A 16342-nucleotide genomic window follows, 5' to 3' on the forward strand; every position below is an offset into this window, starting at 1 on the left:
ATGTAAATCTTTTTTTAAAATTGCAAATGCTCATGATCTTTTTTTTTAATTACACACAACTGTGGAAACAGAACAGAACAGACAAGATGAGCAGAGGAGAGCTGATGTGGATCAGAAACAAACCAGCTTGTCATTCCCTAGTATCAAGCATGCATATAGGATTAGAAGCTGGCAGTGATTTTTCTTTTTTTCTCCGCCTGTCAGTTCCTTTCTTCTTCACTGGTTTGGGAAGGGTTCTGCCATGTCTCTTTCCACCATGGCTCCCGGGAGTCATCATCACAAAAGCTTTGCCTTGAAGGCTGCAGACTTACATAATCTTCTGATGAAAGAAATGATTTGTGTGTGTTTGTATGCACATTTGCCGTCTTCTTCTTATCCTTTTGTGTGTGCTTCTCCGACTCTGAGGCATCATTAAGTTTAAAAAGGGGCACTTTAAAGCCAAGGCCTCCCTTATGTGGTGCCAGGATGAAGATCTGTTGCTGCCGCTCAGGATTATGCTGGAAACAGACCAGAATCTTTGGCCTTCCACAGCGGAAAAGAAACTTTTTTGGACTACCGAAATCCTCCAACCAGCACACTGAAAAGATGTGTCTTATTGAGGCGGAACATGTGTGCAGATCTCATCAAAAAAAGTGCAGATCTGTCCGTGACGGACAACTTTGAGCTACTCCATTCTGCCCATGTACTCTCAGTTAAAAATGCAGCGGCTGGTGGCTTCTGTGAAGAAAATGTTTGTAGGTCCTCAGATGTGAAGCACTGGCACCCACCCAACAGTCTCCCTAAGACACACAGGAGCCCTGTTTGGTAAGAATTGGTCTGAAAGCAGAAGCAGGAGAGAAGGGGTTGCTAATCCCTATGAGATGCTCTCGAGTTCTCAGGGAGAGGAAGGCTGTGTTTCATCTTCTGCTTACCTATTCCATCTACGCTGGAAGTAGCCAAAGACCAGGATTGTGTCATGCAAGCGCTTTGCCACTGTGCTATGATCTCTTTTTATTTGGAAATCTAAACATTTTAGCCCAGCTGTCGAGGAAAATATGAATGAAGGGGAAAACATGGTGAAATATAGGAAAGGTCTTGTGGCATCGCCATGCCATCCACTGGGCCCGGCCTCTCTTTCCGACATCCTGGAGACTCACATGCGGCGCTAAGGGGTGATGCAATTCCCTGATCCAAGCACTGACAGGAGATGCTGCCCTGCAAACTTAAACTGATGTTGTGATACCCGTACCCCGGGTCGAGAGGTGATGTTGGGAGTGCCGTCTTGCCCTAAGGCCACTGTGGGCACGCAAACAGCTCCCCTGCCCTTCCCACCACGGATGCTTCATCCAGCAGTGGACACCCTAGATCTTACCCAGGACATGCGAGGGTTAGCGGTAGCTACCCAGACTCCTCAAGTTTGGGCGGGAAAGGTGAGGAGAGAGCCAGAAGAGGGGGCTGCGGGGGAAGTCAGTCAGGAGAGAGAGAGAGAGGGAAGAGAGTGGATGGGAATGGGTCTCCATCCAAGACCCTTGGACCGGCCAGTGGGAATCGGTAGGTCTAACTAAAAGAGAGGCAGAGGAAAGGAGGAGGCGAGAAATGTCAGTACGCCCCTCCTATTGGGGAGAAAGAGAGACACGAGAGTGGAGACGCAAGTTAGTGGAAGAGAAGAGGAAGATAGAAAGGGAAAGGGAAGAAAAGAGACAATGGCATCTACAGTAGAAGAACTCAGGAAACTGGGTGGCTACCAGGACCCTGGGGTTACACCGAGGGAGAGAACCACATACCCTGGGAATCTGCAGGGTATGAAGAGACCACCCCATTATTGATGAAGGATACAGATGACCTCGAACCCGAAGAACCCTCACAGGTTCAGGCTGGTCCATGGGCGTCGAGGACAAGCAACCCGTTTGTTGAAGATGGTGCAACCCTGAGAGAACCGTTGTTTCCTCAGGAGAAGTTTGATCCCACGTTAATGGACCTTTCCATTCCCCTACCCCCGTTAATAAATGAAGACAAAGTGTTTGGTTTAAACGAGTCTCTGAGTTTATTTGGTTCGGGGGGAGGCGAAGAATAATGAACCCTCACAGATGTACCTCCAGAGATTTTGGAGGGATCTTGTAATTTGCTCTTTTGGATTGCAACTTCCAGAATCTCAGAGCTAGCATGTGGCCAATTGTTTTTTTTTTTAAACGGAGCACTTCAAAATTCTTGAATTATGCACTGTTGAGGGCCCGGAAATCTCCAGCACATGCACATACCTGAGACAGAGTCCAGTCCCATTCTTACTGGCATTTGCAGTCACCGCTTGACAATAATGGGCCATCACGGTGGTGGTTCCATATGCAGATGATTCATTTTCATCCTCTATAGACAGATTCCTAAGCAATAGGAGACCTTTAAACAATAGCAACCTTGTAAGTACTTAGCAAAACTGCGATAGCTCTGCACAAATGCCGGTCACTTAGCAACCGTGTCTTCTGTTTGCAGCAGGTCTGAGCACTTGAAAACCTGCTCCAGAAAGTGAGGGTAAGATGGTGATAGTGATGCTGCTGGCCCAGGCTGATTTATTGCCTGAAAAGGGAAGCACCAGGTCTCACGGAAAGGAAGTGGCACTCTGCAAAAATCCTGACCTGTGTTTCCAGGAGGTCTGTGTTTCAGGAGTTCAGTAAAAAGAAACCAAATGTGCTGCTTATATACCACCCCCATAGTGCTTAAAGCTCTCTCCGGGCAGTTTACAAACTGGGTACTCAGTTTGCCAACCTCAGAAGGATGGAAGCTTGAGTCAACTTCTACCTGAGCCTGGGATTGAACTCAGGTTGTGAGCAGAGTCTCGACTGCAGTATTGCAGTGTAACTGCTGTGCCACGAAGCTCCTCCTAAATAGCAGGCTCCTATTCTTTTATCCTTACTCGTCAGTCTGAAACATGTTCATTCAAAGACCCAGTGGAGCCTGCTCCCTAGCAAATATGATTTGGTTTGCAGTCAAATCAAGCAATCCTACATCTGCTCCATGCCGGATCTATAGATATGTATGCAGCTGCTCCATTAGTGGAATAGCCATGCTATATATTTACAGTACAGTGGTGCCCCACAAGACGATGTTAATTTGTTCCATAAAAATCGCTGTTTTGCGAAAACATTGTCTTGCGAAATGCGGTTCCCCATTAGAATGCATTGAAATCCATTTAATGCGTTCCAATGGGGAAAAATCGTCGTTTTGCAAAAATCACCCATAGAAAAACCATTTTGTAAAGCGCTGATCAGCTGTCAAAATCGCTGTCTTGCGAAAAACAGTCCCGAAAACGCCCATTTTGCGAAGCGCGGACTCAGCTGTCAAAATCGTCATCTTGCGAAAAACGGTCCCAAAAAACCCCCCGTCTTGCAAAGCACAGTGTGAAACATCATCCAGTGAAAACCACCCATGGGAAACACCGTTTTGCGAAGCGCTATAGCAACTGAAAAAACTCATCGTCTAGCGAATAAACCGTTTTGCTAGGTAATCGTCTAGTGGGGCACCACTGTATTTATTTTAATTTGAGCAAATATGGTTTCTGGCATTAAAAAATTCACTGCTTCTGAGCCTTCTTTCCCTGTTACTAACATTTTTTCCTCGGTGAAATGAGCCACATCTTCTTGAAAGATCTTAACATTCCCACCAAAAGAAAATCAAGTTGTGACTGTTCGCGAACAGGATGCCCAGTTTAAGGCAATGAAGTCAAGCCGTCATATTAAAAAAAAACAGAATGAAACAAAAAGCCTTTTATTGGCAACAAGACACCAATATTGCTAGAAAATACCCGCAGTGTTCATCGGTTTGCAGAGATGACAAGCCCACAAGGAATAAGTTTCAACTCCACTAGCAATTGTGGTGTTATTAGCAAAATATTAACACAAAACCTATACATGGGCTCTCAACAGTCTGAGAGTGGTCGGACATTGTTTATTTGGAAAGCCCCAGTCCAGCACTGGTTCCATGTTCACAAAGACTGTGATGGTATACAGCAAAACACTGGCGGAAATCCAATACCACATCACAGCTGAAGTAGACCCATTGAATCAATGGAACTTACAGAAAAGTTGACTCCCCATTGATTCAAGTGGCCTACTCTAGCCACAACTTGGTACAAGATTTCTGCCAGTGTTTCTTGCACACTCTTCAGAGATCTGCAACGTGACATCAAGTTATACCTGGGTTTCCGTTTAAAACCTCTGAATATTCATCAGTAATGCACTGCTAACAGGTGACACTGAAATTAGAGGTGGGCAACATGGGGATCTCTGTTCCCATTGGCCTCAGTCAACATAACGAATAGTGATGGGAGGGTGGCTGCAACAGTCCAACACCGGCTGGGGAGTCATAAGGTAACTCGCTGTCCACTTTCAGTCTTTGGCCCAAATGCATTAACTGTATGCTGTCATTTCTGAGAGCAGTGCATCTGAATCTGCCTTAATACATGGCTTCACTCCATGCATGCAAACAATTGGATTTTGTATTGCAGGGGTTTATATACCAAGTCTTAAATTCTTGTGTTTTTCTGAAAACACTGTCATTTGGGATTTCTCCCCACTAGTTTAGATGTCTCTTGATTTCCTTACATCATTTTGATCTCTCTCCCCCCCCCCACTTGTATCATTGTTTGTGAATGACCTTCTGGAAGTGTGTTTCAGGCTAATTCCTCCATGGCAGCCCTCGCCCCTCTAATGCAAGGAGAAATTCTCACAAAAGATTTTTGCCCTCTGCACTCTTGGGGACAAAGGGCAGCTAGTCAGATGCAGCCTCCCCTGGCCTGTTTTCTAGTAGCAGTCGGCTTCGTTCTCTTCCGCACTCCCCGCGGCAGACAGGATATCCTGCAAGAGGGACTCGGGACTCTGCTCCAGGTGGTCGCTGCTGATATCCAGAGCTCTTTGCAAACCCTCCAGGTCCATCGCTTGTAAAATCAGGGGCAAGCGCTCTGGATCCTGCGGAAACCTCTCAGCCAAATCCCCGTCTGGACAGATGAAAGCAGAAGGAGATGCACCCCCCAGGGTTTCTGCTGGCTGAGCGGTGTCGTCAAGTCCCAACCTATTCCCCTGCTCCAGGCAGTTGCCTTTGCAAATCTTCGATTTCATGGTGAGAAGGACCTCACAGGCTTTCAGAGCGACCGGCCGGTCACAGTCACGCAGGGCTCCAAAGAGGAATTCGAAGAGTTTCGCCCGGCAGAAGGTCTGCAATAATTCAGGCAGGGAAGCTGGCAGGGAATCGCCTACATAGGGGCACTCAAGAAATCCAAAGCGGACAAAGGTTTGGGCAACAAAGACCTCCACCAGTTCCAAGGCCATGACCTTGACTTCCCAGTCCAAATCCCCCTTCACGCCTTGGACCGCTTTGGAAACAAACAGCTCAGGGGCAGCCAAAACTTCTGGGTGGCCTTCTTTCAGCCAGTCAGTGAAGACCCCAATCACGGCTCTGCGAGGGAAGCCTTCGGCGTCTGTAGACAAGATCTCCAGCAAGCGAACCCCAGCACCAGCCTTGAGAACAAGAGGCAGAAAAGGGACAGAATCTGAAAGCTGTATATTTTCCCCCTTTCCATCCAATCTCAACATCCGTCTGCTCTAGATCTCCCAGTACTACAGCATTAACATAATCTGGCTCTGTTCTAAACCTATAAATGAGTATCAAACTCATTCGCATGTGGATCACCGGGTTGTCTGAATGGCAGCCATCCCTAGACAGGAAGGCGGTCACAGTAGCATTAGGGGAACCCTGGGGTTGAAAAACTGGCAAGAGCTATAAAAGGTGAACACAAAACACTTTAAAGAGAGTCAGAAAAACTGGTAATCAGTACAGTCGACAGAAAAGAGGGCAGCGTTATCTGACCTCCACGCAGCAGCCATCATCACAGCGGCTGCCATCTGTGCCAGATGCAGCTCCTGAATGAACTGCATTTAGAGGAACCTGGTGTACAGATCCCTGAAGGCTACGTGTCTGGATGTGAGCAGTGGTGGTGCGTGTGATCCTGCTGTGCCGCCTCGGGGAGATGGACAGACGAAACACTTTTGCAGGCAAGTTAAATGCTATACCTCTTTATGACTCCCATTGTGATCCGAGCCAGGCCTTGTTGAGCTCGCCATTAGGGGAAACTGTCCCAGGGCTTTCACAGCGCTCGCTCGCACGTAGCTCTCTGGGTCGTCCAGGAGGCTTTCCACAAGTGTCGGCACTTCAGAGGTGAGCAGGTCTTGACAGAACCATTCCTGCCCTGTGGAGACAGAGTGGGCCCCTGCTGCAACAACACATGGCCTGTTTCCATCTGCTTTGGGAGGAAGCATCCTCCTGATATCGTTCATAGAAAGATCTGACCTGGAGAAATGCCATTTATTTTAGCATCTCTAGAAGGAAGGATTTGTCAAAGGCACTCATAGGTTGTATACAGGCTACAGCTTGGAATCATTGCTGTTTGGATGTGGTAGCCCTGTTTTTCCAAGAAGAACCTTTTTCAACCTCTAAGACTGGTTTCCTGGCTGCCAGGGATGATTTTTCCAAATCAGGATAGAGGTATTAGTTTGGTCGGGATTATTATTTTGCAGGAAGACCTCAGGTAAATTTTAGGGCAACCAGCGGCCTCTCAGTGCCTTTCAGAAATGTTAAACAAGTTTCACTGGCCCCACCTGTGATGCTAATTGCGAAAGATCATGGGATCTGACGCTCAAAACATCTGTAGGAGACTAAATTGGGAAAAGCTATTCTGGAAGCTGACAGACAGAGGACGAAGGGGGAAAAGCCATCTCCCCCCAGAATCAAGGTAGAGTGCCTCTGACTTTGGAGGTTTGATTTGGCTTGATGTCAGTGCTGCAGGACCTCTACGCCATAAACCCCGTCTAGGGAAAAGGCATTGCCATCTCTGCACTCACCTTTCAGGTGCTTCATCCCCAGCGTGAGATACTCCAGGGCTGAGTCACGCACTTCCCAGCTTGGGCTGCACATGCGTTTCGGCAACACAGACAGCATCTCTGCAGAAATAAAGGCCACAGGGAGAATAACAGTCTAGAGAGAGAGAGAAAAGACTCCCAGAGGACACATAGCCCTTCCTACCTCCTGCTGCTCAATCCAAGCACAACCGGCTGGGTGTCTCTCCTTTCCCCCATTTCCTTTCCTTTTTCTGCCCTGATGTTTAGCCTTACCTCCAAATTTTATAAGGTACTCTGGAAGCCATTTCCAGGTGAGTGGTTTATTGCTAGTACTACCACAGAGGAGGCTAAGAGGGAAAGAGATATGAGGAAGGCCATGAAAGGAAAAATGTTTGGACTTGAGTCGAAAGCAAGTACATATGCCTTAAGAGAGTCTCTTCAAACCTCTCTCTCTCTCTCTCTCTCATTTTTAAAGAAATGGGCTGGTGGAGAACCCTATATATCATCTCCCCCCAATGTTTCATTCTAAACCCTAATTTTAGACCAGGCTCCCCTCGCTGCATCTCGGGAGTCTTGCGTGAAAACAACAGTCCCAAAGTTGATCACACAAGCATCTCAACCCTGCAAATCTACCTGTGCCTCTTTTTCCCCCCCAAAACGCCACGTAAGTGGAACAATCCGCTTGACAGCCTGCAAGCTGCTTCATCTCGTTCCTTCATTATACACCCGTGACCCAGTTTGTCTATCGCCAGCCATTATATTTATACCTTTGAGAAACTGTTTCTGCCGCCTAACGCCGGGAAGACGGCTGGAGGGCTCCAAGGAGCTCAGAAGCCATTTGAGTGTTGCTTGAAACGCCTTCTTCAAAACCTGCAAGGGAAACCAAATGGAACCCTCAAAATCTGCGATACTGGTGGCTGATGACAAATAGAGATTCTCCTACCAGCTTTGGGCACAGAACTTTCCTTCCAAGTGTAAGGTAGTAGTGATTATGGCAGTAGTGATTATGGCATCTGTTCATTTGAACAATGAAAGAATTTCTGCTAGCCCTTTAGCTAAAAAGATCCCGAGAACGGCTTACAAATATCACTAATTAAAAAGTCCCTTGAAAGGCACAACACGCAAGGAAAAGGGGTGGGTTGGAAGGAGGAAAAACCAAAGCTTCAGCATCAATTTGTAATCCACCCATTTTGAATTGGGGGAAAAGGAAATTGGGTAGACGTTGTTGGAATAGCCAGTGTTTAAAGTTACAATTGAAAGGGAAAAGGAAACCTGCTTGTAAGAGGTGGAGTGGAGAAGGGGAGAAAAATCCTTAGTCTTTGCAAAGTTATGCCTGCATATGCATGAGCTCATACTTACAGTGGGACTTGTATCTGGACTCTTCAGGTACACGAGAAGAATATCAAAGACCTGTTCCACGGCTTCATCGTGAACTGAAGCTGCATGCATTTAAAAATATATATATACAGTTGGAACTACGAGTTGGAATAAACAGAACCTCTGGACTCACAATGCAATGACAAAGATAAATCTGCTCGTCTAATTGAACACCAGGTTTCAGTAGGACTGGGGAGCCCTTCAGGTTTTGCAGATGCAAAGCCAGGGTAAAGGGGAATCTCAGTGGCCTTGTTAGCTGAGAAAAGAAAAGCACAGAAGTGATACCATCATGAAATTAAAACTGTGCCTTGGGCCACCTCTGCCATTAAAGGCTTGGGAGAACAGGACAGGCTGCGCAGGGCAATCTATCTCAGAGAGCAAGGTGTGTGGTACACAAGCTTGGGAAGGACGTTCCGTAATTGGGGGGGCCAACACCGAAAGTGCCTCCCCTTCTGAAGTCACCTAGTTGACTGCCGGCTTTCCTCCTCCCTCCACTATTTGCCCCATCTTGTTGAAATGTGTTCTACTATGCAAAAAACATATATATATATATATATATATATATATATATATATACTTATTGTGTATTTTATGCTGTAAGCCGCCTAGAGTGGTCTTAACCGACCAGATAGGCGGGATATAAATAAAATAAATAAATAAATAAATAAATAATTCTAGCCAGTGGGCTTGTGTGTGTGGATGCTTGAAGCTCTGCCTTCCGGGAATTCGCAGGATGAATCCGTGTTGCTTTACAAGCTGCGTAATCGAGAAGCACCCTCAAGGCAACCCAAGGGCCCTCTAGAGTGTTAACATGCTGCGGCAAAATGATCCCACAATCAAAAGATAATTGTGCGCATAATCAGAAAACAGGAATGACTTACTCGCCCACCGCGAGAGCGCCCCAAGAAGGCCGAGGGCTGCCCGCTGAACTCGGAAGCAGCCGACGAGGGTTTTGCCAAGTGTTGCTCCCAGGGAGTTGGCCGGAACAGCCGAGCCGATGCCAAACTGCAGCATGGCCACCACAGAGTGCAGCAAAGGTTTCTGGGGGAAATCCATCGCCGACAGGCAAGCCTGGTGAAGGGAAAGGGGCATGCGTTCCCATCCCGTTTTATGGAAGAGCACACGATCAGAGCTGTACAGTATCTGTCACTCCGAGGGCCCCAGGTTCAATCCCCCGTGGCATCTCCAGGTAGCATTAGGAAAGAATCCTGCCTCAAATCCTGGAAAGGGATCCACCATCGGACCTGAGGCAGCTTCTCCTCTACCAGAAGTGGGTTGTCTACCGCAGGGAGTGGACAAAATCCAGTTCGCCAACTGGTGCCAAAGTCTAGCTGCCGAGGCTTCCTCGCTGCTGGCGAGGTTAGCAACGGCAAAATGTCTCATCACAACCGGAGGGTTGCCTGGGGGCGGAGGCATCGCTGCAGCTCCAGACCTGCTTCTGTCTTTCCAGGCGACGAGATGTCACCCCTGCTTCCTGCTAAGAGAGTGGTCCTGAGGCATTTACAGCCCAGCGCTCTTGCTTCTTCTCTTAATCAGAAGCAGGAGTTGGGCTGTGTGGAGTTAGGCAATTAAAAAATGTAAAGAAGAACTGGATGAGGCCACCTCTGCCTATGATGCTGATGAGGCCTGTTAGCATAACACGTGCATCGTTAACGGTGGTTGAGCATCTTTTTTTTTAAAAAAAAGGCATCACCTAAGTATCACTATTATCAAGTCATGGTCTTATTACAGCATTAGTGCCGCCATTGCGACAGACCAGTCCGGCTGCCTCTGCAGAAATTCATACCACTCCAGCCACCAACAGCCAGCATGACTGTTGACCACTGCACATGTTGGGTAGAGATGATGGGATTTGTAATACCCATGGAATACACCGGACTACAGCACTACACTGGGGTGGAAAAAGCTGGTGCTCTGGGTCTTACCAAGGACTGGATCTCCTCAAGGTAAGCCAGTGTTTGGCACAGAAGACCAACACACGATGATCTGGAGGAAAGAAGAGTCTCCACGGAAGCAGGATTGGTAGGAGGCTGATCTGGTAAACCTGGAGGGAAGGAGGGAATTGTGTAAACCAGATCCAATGCTTCTCTAATACAGCTGGTAAGAGTCTACAAAGGGGAGCAGAAACCAAGTTGTATGTCATCCAGTTCCTCCATCCAGAAAGGGTGCTTTCTTTATCTCAGCTTTCTCATGCTCATCCAAATGTCTTGGACAACACCTCGGAGATTCCCCCAGTCAGTGTGGTCCATACCAAGGGTTTAACCCCACCCTCCGCCCACATTTCATTGGCATGTAGGTTTGAAAGCCTATCATGACATCAGCATCGTACCTGGGAATTCCACATGAGAGTGAGAAGCAGCCCTCGAGATGCAGTCCATCGGCTGGAGGAGAACATTCAGACTTTGTGCCTTAATTGCTGCTGGGCTTCAAGAGAAAAGAGGAATTCGGTTTCCCCCGTGTCCTCAACAGCAGATCACCTCACTGGTTTAGTGTAACCACCTTTAGTTTGTGCATTCATACAATGTCTCCCCCAAATATCACAGACAGAAACCGATGTTTCAAATCGGCTGGCATGCCTCCCAGTTTAGTCTAGCTCCCTGCAGCCAGGGGATGGAGACCACGTCTAGGGCCAGTGCAGTCTCAGGCTCAGTCATTTAACACCATCACTTTTGGTGGCTCTTACTCCCTAGTAGAAGAGAGAGTAAAGTATGTCTGGTAGACATTGTTCGATTGCAGTTCCCATCATCCCTCCCCACTGGACATACTGACTGTGGCAGATAGGAACAGCAGTCCCAGGACATCTGAGAGGTTATCCCTTGTCCACCTCTGCCCTAATCAAGGTCCACAGGACGGCCACTCGGTTGCCCTTGGAATGAATGCCAGCGGGTCGAGCATGGCATTGTGGATAAGGGCAGAATAATTTCCCACAAGCAGCCCCTCTCTATTTGGCGCCCTCCAGGGGTGTTGAGCGACTCACCCCATCCTCCTCAGACATGCTGGCTGGAAAGGATGGGGACAGCGGTCCGATCTCACCGGAAGGCACTAAGACGGGCAAAGGCTGTGTCAAAGTCTAACAAAGTACTTCATTGCTTGTCGGTTTTAATGATCTGGCTTTTTAAGCACTGAGTTGGGAGTTTAAGGAGCATCAGTACTTGCCATGCTTCGAGTTTCAAGAGTCCTAAGGCCAAGGGGCCAGCTTGGGTCAGGCTTAAGTTCTTCAGCGCAAGCGTTACCAGCTTCCAAAGTCTGCATTCAGGACAGCTAAATGCAGGAGACCTACAGGAGGGAAGGAGAAATCCCAATGCAGCAGTGATCTTTTTTATTAGTTAACAGTTACATCCCTCCTTTTCTGCAAAAAATTCCAGAAACCGGTTTAATGCCTCGCCACTTCATCCTCCAAACAGTCCTGTAAGGAAAGTGAGACTGAGCATATAACTAGTTCCAGTGAATTTCACGGCTCCGTGAGGACCGGAAACTTGATATCTATGCTCTGATTAGCTCACCACACTAGCGATGTGACTGAGCAGCACAACTTACGCCTGTGGCATCTATGCAGCCCAGATATTTTCAGTTGTTGTTCTAGATGATGTAACTGGTTCCATCTCTGATCTAACCTTGGATAATCAAAGAGAAATGACTCTCGATTCAACAGATGCCTACCTTCCCATACTAAGGAACAGATCCACCAGCAAATGTCCCGCTTGCACCGAATCCTCTCTCAGAACGGACTCAACAGTCTCCGCAATCCGCGACCAAAGGATTTCAGTCCATGGATCCTGGTTCTGCTCAAACAATGTAATCAGCAACTTCAAGGACGCTTGGATGGAGGCAGCGGAATGGGATTGCAAAGACTCCTCCGTGCGAGCAACGATCATTCGGGCACAGGCCGGCCAATCGCAATCCTTTGGACAGAGAAGGCGAGACGGTTCGGACTTTGCAGAGATGATGAGCGTGCGGGCGAGAAGCCGGTTGGCTCCCGAAGCGACAAACAAGCTGCGATCTCTTTGGAGAGAGAAGATCACGTCGAGAGCTCCTGGTTTTTAAAAAAAGAGGAAAGGGCAAGGTGATCATGATTGTGCATATTGTGATCAGGTTACCATTGCACTGGGAGATGAATACCATACTTAGATGCTGGATGGGGGCAGGTATTTAATAGCACACCTGAAGATGTTTTGGTCAGACCATGTCATTACGGCAGCAGATAAAGAAGAAAAGGTTAAAGGTGGCACCTTCTAACAAAGTGTGAGAGCCTTCACGAACTTTAAAAGTAGTGTCAAGCTCAGCAAGACTTACTCCTAGGTGGGAGTGCGGTCCTCACCAGCCAACCCCAAGCAAGCTAAAGCTGTCCCAAGTCCCGAACCGTCCCATCCTACAAAATGCTGGATATTTCTCTCACTTCAGCTAACTTTGTGCCAGCCCCTGTGCCTACATCACTGAGTTGAGGGAGGTTGGGCTATGACGTACCCAAGCTCCATTCTCACCCTGCCCCCAGGTCCCAGCCTACAGAGCAGTTCTGCCAGCAGACGTGTGAGACAGATCACCAGGTTGATTCAGCTGATCAGCGGCTGTCCTCTTCCTTCCTTCCTTCCTCCCTCGCCACTCCACATGCGTCCTCCGTGAAGCTGCACGCTTAGTGAAAGAGAATGACCCTCCCAGATCTCTGGGATGAGCAGTCAGAAGAAGGTTCTGTTGGCAGAAGGGGCTTGTGCTTCACCCAACTCCACCTTTTATTGCCCTATCTTTGAGTTAGGGCTGTAGTCTGTGTATGTGTACATGCATGTGTTAGGGCATGCATGTGCACACATGTGCTCAAGTGCACATGCATGCACACAAACATGGTTTGTTTCTATAAATCAGCGGGCACACCACTTTACGGGGGGGGGGGGGAGATGGTATCCCTCTGTATAAAGGAGCTGACAGTCAAGACACATTAAGAAGGAAACTGCAAAGCATAAAGCCCCCTTCATGTCTCTCCAATGTACACAAGCTGGCAGTCACCCCACTGAAAATAGTCTCCCTGCTCAAAGACCAAAAACAGTACGACTGGATGTGCCAAGGGCCACTTGTGCAAGGCAGGTAAAATGAGAAAGACTTTGACCCAATTTTTTTTCCAGGGCAGAAGCAATAGAGGAAAGAATGGAAGAGGAGGCAAGACTAAACGGGAAGAAATGTGATAGGGTCGGTCCCCTCGGCTTTGCTTTAGGTGCCACTGGGCATGGAAACTAGGGTGTTGTCGACAAGAACTGCACAGCAGGTCAGCCACAGGAGTCAAGGATGGCTTGAATGCCTCAGTCAATCAAAGAACCTGCACCTTTTATGGGGAGACTCAGGTGTGACGGACACGGACAGAGTTTGGAAGGAGAAACATCCGAGCCACGCTTACCTACCTGAGTTACAGAGGAACTGAAAGGCACTATAATGCTGCAGCATGGTGTAGACGCCCTGCACCCAGCCGCTCCGTATGGTCATGTCTTCCCATAACGCGCTGCCAAGGGGCCCTGCTTCGCCAAAGGCCGCAAACACCACTTCCCCTTGCTGAATTGACAAAAGAATGGGGGGGGGACACACCTGTAAATTTAGAGAAAAACACACACCTGGATTTCTAGAGCTGCCCTGGGGCACAGCTCTCTGTCCCCCAAAGAAAAGGCTCACAGCCACAGGTAGAAGTGGGGTAGAGGCTGGGAAGCCCCAGGGTCCCCCTCTTCCCACAAGCTGCAAGCTTCATTTTTAGCTAAAAAGTAACACTGAAACCAAGAATGTCTGGATGGGTAAATGCCCCTTGCAGTGCTTTCACCCATTCATATGTGTTGTAAGTGAAAAAATGTCTTCGGACAAGATGGGGGAATGTGTTGTCCTCCAGATGTTGGCTGGACTGCTATTCCCATCAGCTCTAGCCAGTGTAGCAGGGGTGTGGGGGGATGGGAACTGTAGTCCATCTGGAGGGATGGTTCAGTGGCTTAGGCATCAGACTGGAAAGCCAGAGATTGAGAGTTCAATTCCCCTGCTGAGCCTCTTGAGAGAAAAGCCAGCCTGGATAGCCTTGGGCAAGCTGTGCAGTCCCAGGGCACCCCCAGAAAAAGGGAAAGGTAAACCACTTCTGAATATTATATATCTGGAAAACCCTGAAAAGAGTCACCATAAGTCAGAATTAACTTGACAGCACATGGTTGTTATTATTATTATTATTATAGTAAGCCACGGATGTACCCTCTCTCTTTACTGATGGGACTAGTGAGAAAGGCCCAACGGAAGGGATCTTAGAACCAACCCATTGGTCTTTGTAACCCGGTACCACTCGTCCCAGCTCGGAACTTGGCTGACCTGTAGGTGTTGGAAACCGCTTTCGGACGCAGCCAGCATCCCTGTGAGCCTCAGGACGAAAGAAAGGATGCTAGGATTTGGCTCATCTTGGCCGAGCACCGTAAGGATCAATTTAGTCAAGCATGGCTTCTCCTCTAAGAGCAGGAGGGTGGATCCTGAAGAAACACCAGGGAGGGGGGAAACCCATACAAAAAAGACCGTTCATATATTTAGGTACGACCAAGCACCATTTTCACCACATACACCCGATTTAAGTCTTGTTCTCAGTGAAATCCCATCCATTCAGTGGGGCTTTCTCCTTCAGTAAGGAAGGAAGTTTATTGTTAAAACCCCATGTCATGACAAATTAAAAATGAAGCACAAAATAAGTGCAAATAATCTGACTCAAATTATAAAACAAGAAATGCATAATACCTAACAATAGGAGTTATATTATTCCCAGACACGTCAGTGGCACTGACTCAAACCCTAAAGCCGCTTTCCTTCTACCCATAAGGAGCCTTTACGAAACAAAAAGCTGAAACAGGAATGTACCAGCGCTGCTGGTCAACGTCTTAAACCAGTCTAGTAACTTTTCCAAGCAAGTATCATCTGACACGGGGCATCTTGGGTCTGCCAGGAGGGTGCAAACAGAAGGCAGGAGCCGGGAACACTTGATGTCCATGGTGAGGCTGAGGTCCGGGTTCTTCTTTCTCTTGGGCCAAGACAGAACCTGCAGTAGCGAGATAAATCCATATTTGTACGAGAAGATCAAACCGCAACATGGAAGCTTGCATTAAATGACCCAGAAGGGTTCAAATTACCTGTTGGGGGAAATCAGAGGATCCCACTCCCTCCACACACACACACACACGCTGCTATTGTTTTGATTTGGCTGACAGTATCAAGATTCAGGAAAGCCTGTTTCTGTGTCTATAGGCACCGGCGCGCATGGATATTCATTCACCTGTGGACTCCACTACAGTCTATTTTCTAGCGCCCGCCTTCAGCCCAATTCTGTGCCTGCTTACCTGGCCGAATGAGCAAGATCCGCAAAGCTTGCTTACTCCCAGGTATCCCTGGGAATGCAAAGCCAGGCCACATCTGCAGAAATCCAGCCTTACCCCTTTTTGCCCTGGAGTAAGAAACCTGCCTCCCACAACATTTCTTCCCAACACAGGTCACCACAGGGCGGAAGCTGGCTCCAGGAATTACGCCGGAGCCAACTTCTGAGTAAACCTGCAGAGGGCATCACTAAAACCACTGCAGTTTTGCTCAGACAGGAAGGAAACACCGTGTTGGGCAAAGTGGAAAGCGGGGGGGGGGGGAGAGAGAGGGCGGGTGCTTCCCAAGCAAAAGTGCGCCTTGGATCGGGCGGTGCTTCCCCCCCCCACTCGCAACGTGGAAGATCAGAGCCTCACCTGGAAGCCATGCACATAAAGCCTCTTCCTCCTTACCCCCCAACCCAACCGCCTTGCTTAACGATGGGGACTGAGCATGCGCGGTGCCTCAGGCACACCGGACATGCTCAGTAGGGCTAACGGAAGCTCTATGGTGCCGCCACTTCCGCCTCCTTTTGCCAGCACTTGGGAGGAACCAACCGTGTGGCTTCGAGAGAGTCTGAGGGGGAAAAAGTCACTGTGGGGAGAGAAATCTACAACTCCCGGAGCCTGTCAGTCCGCCCGGCCTCCTCCTTTCTTAGGGGACTCTGGGAGTTGTAGTCAAAAACTGGCATACTTTCCCCAGCTGTGCCAAAGTCTCGGGAGAGTTCAAGGTTCGCCCTTTGTGGCATGGAGGGCGGG

At 48.4% G+C, this 16342-nt stretch overlaps 1 protein-coding gene across 2 annotated transcripts; it reads right to left on the minus strand.

Moving 5' to 3' along the window:
- Positions 1-3722: 3722 nt before the first annotated feature.
- Positions 3723-16059, minus strand: BRAT1 (BRCA1 associated ATM activator 1). Of its 2 annotated transcripts, none has more exons than XM_020802394.3 (14): positions 15962-16059; positions 15096-15273; positions 14562-14716; positions 13628-13775; positions 11901-12273; positions 11397-11516; positions 10570-10664; positions 10166-10284; positions 9122-9311; positions 8223-8302; positions 7631-7733; positions 6867-6965; positions 6039-6214; positions 3723-5486 (listed from the first exon to the last, which is right to left on the minus strand). In XM_020802394.3, the coding sequence occupies exons 2-14, from the start codon at positions 15223-15225 to the stop codon at positions 4773-4775; spliced, it is 2502 nt and encodes an 833-aa protein (XP_020658053.3). In that variant the 5' UTR covers positions 15226-15273; positions 15962-16059; the 3' UTR covers positions 3723-4772. The 2 variants fall into 2 exon arrangements, with proteins under 2 accessions (XP_020658053.3, XP_020658055.3); XM_020802396.3 differs by lacking the exon at positions 15962-16059 and adding an exon at positions 15572-15648.
- Between the last annotated feature and the right edge of the window lie 283 nt (positions 16060-16342).

Source organism: Pogona vitticeps, chromosome 13 (assembly GCF_051106095.1).
Source record: "Pogona vitticeps strain Pit_001003342236 chromosome 13, PviZW2.1, whole genome shotgun sequence".
NCBI lineage: Eukaryota > Metazoa > Chordata > Lepidosauria > Squamata > Agamidae > Pogona > Pogona vitticeps.

Bases quoted from the DNA above. Each gene is read 5' to 3' on its own strand.
- BRAT1 (XM_020802394.3), bottom strand. From the start codon at position 15,225: ATGGACATCAAGTGTTCCCGGCTCCTGCCTTCTGTTTGCACCCTCCTG. The intron at 14,717-15,095 runs GTACATTCCTGT...GTGTTTCTTCAG, and splicing joins GACGTTGACCAGCAGCGCTG to GATCCACCCTCCTGCTCTTA. The intron at 7,734-8,222 runs GTAAGTATGAGC...TTTCCCTTGCAG, and splicing joins GTCCAGATACAAGTCCCACT to GTTTTGAAGAAGGCGTTTCA.